Source organism: Hyperoodon ampullatus (genome assembly GCF_949752795.1).
Source record: "Hyperoodon ampullatus genome assembly, chromosome: 13".
NCBI classification, from domain to species: Eukaryota; Metazoa; Chordata; class Mammalia; order Artiodactyla; family Ziphiidae; genus Hyperoodon; species Hyperoodon ampullatus.
In genome coordinates, this window is record NC_136926.1 from 51,862,148 (window position 1) to 51,870,307 (window position 8,160).

The window sequence follows — 8,160 nt, forward strand, 5'->3', positions numbered from 1 at the left end:
TACTTGCTTCAGTCTCGCAGTCTCGAGCGATCTGTGGCAAAGAAAGCAGCGCAGGGTGTGTGGCTGTTCATCTTCTCCCAGTATGCCCTCCAATCAGTTCTTTTCTTCCCTGGAGGGAGCCCAACATTCCCTGATAACAACCTGTGAGTCACAACCACTCTTTGTTTTCTTCAAAGCCCTGGTGCTGTAGCCTTTAAGCTGATAAACGAATGTGGGTGTTTCCTTAGCGGGCATTGGGAAGAGGTGGCACTTCCTGGCTCCTTGCAGTTTGAGTATTTCTCTGTGACTCTGAAATTGGCTGTTTACAACGATTCTTCCCGGACCCAGATTCCTCCCTGCAGAGTGTGACAGTCTCGTCACTTTCATGGCAACGCTGTCTTTTCTCTTCTCACCTCCCAGGTTTTGGGACCTTGTCACAGATGCCAGATGATTTGCATCGATCAGCAAACTGGGCAGAGAAACCGAAATGTTTTCCAAAAGCTTTCTGAGAGGCGAGAGAGAAAGGTAAGCATGATTGCTAAAAATGACAGCCCATTTTAAGTTCCTGATGCATTGTCTACACCAGAACTAATCCTTAATAGTGCTGAGTAATTTTTAGAAGTGGGAGAACCTTGTAAGGCTGATGGGCTACCATCAAGGTGCAGACCTTATCCACAACACTGTCTTATTTTTCCTTTCCATTCATTTCCTCACTATTTTTATGACATGTATTTTTGATGCTTTCAAATCTTGTTGAAGAGATATGGAGTATAGATAAGAAATAGTTTTTAAAAAAAGGGGGGGGGACTTTCCTGGTAGTCCAGTGCTTAAGACTCTGTGCTTGCACTGCAGGGGGCACGTGTTCCACCCCTGGTCTGCGAGCTAAGATACCACATGCTGTACGGTGCGGCCAAGGAAAAAAAAAGAGAGAAATAGTAAATAAGTAAAGTAATTCTATTGTCTCAATCATTATTTTCTTCACCACAGAAATCTCATGAAGAATGAAAATGCCTTATGGTGAATAGGGTAGCTGCATAGAAAATAAATTTCACTATACTAAGTTTGTAAGTCATCTTCTTGAGGGCTAAAATGACTAAGTGTTGTTGTGGATCCCAGATTATAAAAGCTGAACTTCTAAGAGATTGATTCATTAGGAACATCCATTTATTTCTGGGCTTGCACTTTCTGTCAGGACTTTTGGTTTGCAAAGAATTCCAGGAAGCCAAATAAGCAATCAGGCTGCCCAGAACAATTCTTGAAAATTAACAGAAATAATGCAAGCATTTCATCTCTTCCCAGTAATAAACTGGCAAGTTAACTCATGGTAAAATGTTCTGCATTGTTTCCTGTGTTTCTCCAAAACCAGAGTTTTGTTTCACATTATTTGATTGACAAAACTCTCCTTACGGATATGGACAGGTATGGTCTGCAGAGCTGTTGCGCTTGAGTATTATACCAACAAGTCTGTTTGCTTAGCTGTGGCAGGTCGTGCCAACTGGGGGCATGGGGACCTGGATCCTGCCCCATGCAGGTTGCCAGGAGAGAGGATGTGTGGGCACAATACTATGGTACATGGAAGTGGTATTTCTCCGCATCACAATAATTCTTGTGCACAAATCTTTTTATTTTTTAAATTTGGAATAATTTTAGATTTACAGAAAAATTGCAAAGATAGTAGAGAGTTCCTGTGTACTCTTCACCTATATGTACACAAATATTAAGGAATTAATTTATCCCCAGTCCCTAGCTTGGGGCCTGGAACGTGGTGGTGGCCAACTGATGTCATCACAGATCTGGGAGCACATCACATACTCCAAAGTGTTGTTTCTGGCTCACTTGCATTGATAGCAAACGTTTTTTTTTTGTTTGTTTTTTGTTTTTTTTTAAATTTAACTTTTATTTTATATTGGTGTAGAGTTGACTTACAATGTTGTGTTTGTTTGAGGTGGACAACAACTTGATTCAGTTATACATATCCATATATCTATTCTTTTTCTGATTCTTTCCCCATTTAGGTTATTACAGAGTAACAAGTAGAGTTCCCTGTGCTGTAGAGCAGGTCCTTGTTGATGATCTGTTTTATATATATATTAGTGTGTATATGTTAATCCCAACCTCCTAATTTACCCCTCCCTCCCCCGCTTCCCCTCCCAACCATAAGTTTCTATTCTAAGTCTGCGAGTCTGTTTCTGTCTGGTCAAGTAGTTCATTTGTATCAATTTTTAGATTCCATCTATAAGTGATATCCTATGATGTTTGTCTTTCCCTGTCTGACTTAGTTCAGTTAGTATGATATCTCTAGGTCTGTCAGTGTTGCTGCAGATGGTGTTATCTCATTCCTTTTTATGGCTGAGTAATACTCCATTGTCTATATGGACCACATCTCCTTTATCCATTCATGTGTTGATGGACATTTTGGTTGCTTCCATGTCTTGGCTATTGCAAATAGGGCTGCAATGAACCTTAGGGTGCATATGTCCTTTCGAATCATGGCTTTCTCTGGATATACGCCCAAGAGTGGGACCGCTGGATCATACTGGTAGCTCTATTTTTAGTTGTTTAAGGAACCTCTATACTGTTCTCCACAGTGGCTATTATCAATTTCCATTCTCACCAACAGCATAGGAGGGTTCCCTTTCTCCATGCCCTCTCCAGCTCTCACTGTTTGTAGGGTTTTTTAAAAAATTAATTTTTATTGGAGTATAGTTGCTTTACAATATTGTGTTAGATTCTACTGTACAGCAAAATGAATCAGCTATACATATACATATGTCCCCTCTTTTTTGGATTTCCTTCGCATTTAGGTCACCACAGTGCATTAAGTAGAGTTCCCTGTGCTACACCGTATGTCCTCATTAGCTCTCTATTTTATACGTAGTATTAATAGTATATATGTATCAATCCCAATCTCCCAATTCCTCCCACCCCACCCCCTTACACCCTTGGTATCCATACATTTGTTTTCTACGTCTATGTCTCTCTCTCTGCTTTGCGAATAAGATAATTTATACCAGCAGTCCCCAACCTTTTTGGCACCAGGGACCGGTTTCATGGAAGACAGTTTTTCCATGGACGGGGATGGGAGATGCCGGGATGGTTCAGGCAGTGATGTGAGCGGGGGCGATGGGGAGCGATGGGGAGCAGCAGATGAAGCTTTGCTCGCTCACCCGCTGCTCACCTCCTGCTGTGTGGCCCTGTTCCTAACAGACCGCAGACTGCTACTGGTCCGCGGCCCAGGGGTTGGGGACCCCTGGTCTATAACATTTTTCTAGATTCCACATATATGTGTTAATATATGATATTTATTTTTCTCTCTCTGATGATGGCAAACCTTGAGTAGACTTACACAACTCTTCATTTTCGACCTCCCATCCTTATTCTGGAGAATTTGGAGAACTTAATTTACGTCACTAATTCTTATAGAAAATGCTGAGTTTTGCCCTTATTTTCACAAAATGGTTTTTACACCAGGGAACAGAGCAGAAATCGGCCTGACAGTGGTCAGAGGCCCAGAGAAGGAAGAAGCCCTCCTGCGGGAAACTCAGGGTACACAGGAAGGAGAAAATAATAGGTCCAGCAATAAAGAGGTATAGGCTGACAATTGGGAAAGAATACTTTAAAACGAGAATCTGTGTGGTCTAGGATATTAGGATTCTCCTTGTTTCTTACTACCTTCTACTAAATGACAGATAGGACATATCAAGTCCCAGTACATGTTTTTAAAGATCTGACTTAATTTTAGTGGAACATTATTATTTACAAAATTATTTTAACTGCTAAAATAATCTAACTTCTGTTGTTACTGTTTTGTTCACAGGTGAACTTCGGGCTGTATCTGATGCATACCTCTTTGGATTTATCTTCTCCATGTTACCTGTCTGTAGGATCTCAGGTGCTCCCTGTGTTGAAAGAAAACATAGAACACTACGATTTACCTGCTTCTGAGAAACATCAGGAAGTTATCTCCTAAAGTTTTTTTCAGCATATATTAAAATTTCTCTTTTACAACTATCTCCATTCTTTTTTTTTTTCTTCCAGGTTTTTTGAGATATAATTGACATACAGCACTGTGTAAGTTTAAGGTGTACAGCATAATGATTTGACTTATATACATCATGAAATGATTACCCTAGTATGTTTAGTGAATCATCTCAGATAGATATAAAATTAAAGAAATAGAAAACAATATGTAATTTTTCCTTGTGAAGGGAACTCTTAGGATTTACTCTCCTAAATTTCATACATAACATACAGCAGTGTTCATTGTATTTATCATGCTGTACATTACATCCCTGCTACTTATTTATCTAATAACTGGAAGTTTGTACCTTTTGACTTCCTTCGTCCAATCCCCCACCCACCTCCCCCCTCTGGTAACCACAAATCTGATCTCTTTTTCTATGAGTTTGTTTGTTTGTTCTGAAGTATAATTGACCTAGAACATTATGTTAGTCCCCGGTACACAACATAGTGATTCAATATTTCTATACCTTTCAAAATGATCATCAGGATAAGTCTAGATATGATATGTCATCATACAAAGATATTATATAATTATTGACTATATTCCCCACACTGTACATTTCATAACCTTGACTCATTTATTTTGCAACTGAAAGTTTGTACCTCTTAATTTCCCTCACCTGTTTCTCTCCTCCTCCCACCCCCACCCCCCGCTTCTGACAACTACCTGTTTCTTCTCTGCATCTATGACTCTGTTTCTGTTTAGTTATGTTTGCTCATTTGTTTTGTTTTTCAGATTCCACATATAAGTAAAATCATACAGTATTTGTCTTTCTCTGTCCGATTTACTTCACAATTACCATAATATCCTAAGTCCATCCATGTTGTCAAAAATGGCAAGATTTCATTCTTTTTTATGTCTGAGTAATATTCCATTGTATATATGTACCATATCTCTTTATCCATTCAACTTAGGTTGCTTCTATATCTTGGCTATTGTAAATATGCTGCAATGAACATTGGGATGCAAATATCTTTTTGAATTAGTGTTTTCATTTTCTTTAGATAAAAACTCAGGAGTAGAATTGCTGGATCATATGGTAGTTCTATTTATAATTTTTTGAGGAACCTCTATATTGTTTTCCATTGTGGTTGCACCAATTTACATTCCCATTAATAGTGCACAAGGGTTGCCTTTTCTCCACATCTTCATCAGCACTTGTAATTTGTTTGCCTTTTTGATGATAGCCATTCTGACAGGTATGAGGTGATATCTCATTGTGGTTTTGATTTGCATTTCCCTGATGATTAGTGATGTTGAGCATCTTTTCTTTCTTTCTTTTCCTTTTCTTTCTCTTTTTTCTTTTTTTGGCTTATAAACAACAGGTATTTATTTCTCACAGTTCTGGAGACTGGGAGTCCAAGGTCAAGGTGCTTGCAGATTCAGTGTCTGGTCAGGCCCCTCTTCCTTGTTCACAGCCAGCTCCTTCTTCCTGTGTCCTCACCTAGTAGAAGGGGTGAGGGAGCTCTCTGGGGTCTCCTTTATAAGGGCACCAATTCCACTGATAGGGACGGAGCATCTTTTCATGTGCCTGTTGGCCATCTATGTCTTCTTTGGAAAACTGTCTATTCAGGCGCTCTGCCCATTTTTTAATCAAGGGCTTTTGTTTGTTTGTTTATGTTTCATTGTATGAATTCTTTGTATACTTTTGATATTAACCTCTTACTGGATACATCATTTGCAAATATCCTCTCCCATTCAGTAGGTGTCCTATTTGTTGTTGATAGTTTCTTTTGTTATGCAAAAGCTTTTTAGTTTGACATAGTCCCATTTGTTTATTTTTGCTTTTGCTTCCCTTGCCCTGAGGAGACATATCCAAAAAATATTACTAAGAGTGATGTCAAAGAGACTACTGCCTATGTTTTCTTCTAGAAGTTTTATGGTTTCAGTCTTACATTTAAGTCTTTAATCCATTTTGAATTTATCTTTGTACATGATGTGAAAGAGTAGTCCATTTTGATTCTTTTGCATGTAACTATCCAGTTTTCCCAACACCATTTATTGAAGAGGTTGCCTTCTCCCCATTGTATATCTTGCCTCCTCTGTCATAGATTAATTGCCCAGGGACTTCCCTGTGGTCCAATGGTTAAGACTCCGTGCTTCCACTGCAGGGGGCATGGGTTTGATCCCTGGTCAAGGAGCTAATATCCTGTATCCTGCATGCCACGTACTGTGGCCAATATATATATATATGTGTATATATATATATATATATACACACACACACACACACACATATATACATATACATACATACATACATACATATATAAATTGCCCATATAGGGACTTCCCTGGTGGCACAGTGGTTAAGAATCCGCCTGCCAATGCAGGGGACATGGGTTCAAGCCCTGGTCCAGGAAGATCCCACATGCTGCGGAGCAACTAAGCCCATGCGCCACAACTACTGAGCCTGTGCTCTAGAGCCCATGAACCACAATTACTGAAGCCTGCATGCCTAGAGCCCGTGCTCCACAACAAGAGAAGCCACTGCAATGAGAAGCCCGTGCACCACAATGAAGAGTAGCCCCCACTCACTGCAACTAGAGAAAGCCTGCATGCAGCAACAAAGACCCATAGGAATTCATCCATTCCTTCTAGGTTTTTCGTCTTATTGGTGTAGAGTTGTAGTAATCTCTGATGATTTGTATTTCATTGGTGTTGGTTGTAACTTCTCTTTTTCTTTTCCAATTTTATTTCTTTGGGTCCTCTCAGGTTTTTTCCTTGATGGGTCTGGCTAAAGGTTTATCAATTTTGTTCATTTTTTCAAAGATCCAGTTTAGTTTCATTGATATTTTCTATTGTTTTTGTCTCTATTTCATTTATTTCTGCTCTGATCTTTATGATTTCTTTCCTTCTACTAACTTTGGGTTTTGTGTGTTCAACTATCTCTGCCCTCATTAAGATCAACAACGTGTTCAGTAGAACTTGGTCTTTTGAACACAGAGAGTTCTTTTCCTCTTGAAGCTAGAGAGTGCCTTCACTAGCTTCCTTCTTCCTCTAACTCCACACTCTCCTTGTGTGCACAGCCCCACTCAGGAGGGCAGTTCTGAGGCTTCTGTGCTTTCCAGGAGGCAAATTTAGCACAAGTGCTGCATCCACACCCAGCAAGGCTCCCACATGTGTTAGAAGTATGATCGTTTTTAATTAGATGAGATTTTTAGTGAATCTCACTGGGAATATTTAACTTCCTCTATTTTGCCATTTTACCATGCCCTACTTTGCCTTTAGAAAGACACTTTAGGCTGTCTTCTTGCACTGAGGAAGGTAGTCTGTGTCCAGGGATCTTGAGGGAATGAGAATGTGCCTCCCTTCCCTCATGTACACAGAGGAGCTGGGTTTATGCTCAGGGCCTAGTGTGGCTTGTGTCCACATTCCTTAGGAGATGTTCGACCAGGATATGTCGATCAAGGCACGGGCCAGCAACCCCCTTCCTCCTACTTCCTACTCCTGCCCATCATTCCTCTCCCCCTTTGAGTTGCTGCACTGAGGATTGCTAGCAAGCTTGAAGTTACACTCAGTGACTCGGTGTTATATAAGCAATTGTGCTCCCTTCCACAAGCCCATCAGACAGTGTTGGTTCATCCACTCAGAGCCTCCAAATCCTAGTCAAGAGAGGAACTTTGGACTCGGAGATTTTTTTCAAGATGGCGGAGTAGAAGGACGTGCACTCACTCCCTCTTGCAAGAGCACTGGAATCACAACTAACTGCTGAACAGTCATTGACAGGAAGACACTGGAACTCACTAAAAGAGCTACCCTACATTCAAAGACAAAGAAGAAGCCACAATGAGATGGTAGGAGGGGCACAATCATAATAAAATCAAATCCCATAACTGCTGGGTGGGTGACTCACAAATTGGAGAACAATTATACTATAGAAGTCCACCCACTGGAGTGAAGGTTCTGAGCCACACACCAGGCTTCCCAAACTGGTGGTCTGGCAATAGGAAGAGGAATTCCCAGAGAATCAGACTTTGAAGGCTAGCAGGATTTGATTGGACTTCGTCAGGACTGGGGAAACGGACACCACTCTTGGAGGGCACACGCAATGTAGTGTGCACATCAGGCCCCAGGGGGAAGGAGAAGTGACCCCATAGGATACTGAACCAGACCTACCTGCTAGTGTTGGAGGGTCTCCTGCAGAGGCAGGGGGT

General features: G+C 40.7%; 1 protein-coding gene across 1 annotated transcript in view; it reads left to right on the forward strand.

The window, feature by feature from the left end:
• MOCOS (molybdenum cofactor sulfurase) overlaps nt 1-3,990 on the forward strand; it is a gene marked incomplete at its 5' end in the record, with an annotated part of 61,777 nt that extends 57,787 nt beyond the window's left edge. The window contains 2 exons of the mRNA XM_079717380.1: nt 400-504; nt 3,797-3,990. Coding sequence (XP_079573506.1) covers nt 400-504; nt 3,797-3,949 — 258 coding nt within the window. The 3' untranslated portion in view covers nt 3,950-3,990. The remainder of the gene's footprint in view (nt 1-399; nt 505-3,796) is intronic.
• Nucleotides 3,991-8,160: the final 4,170 nt, after the last annotated feature.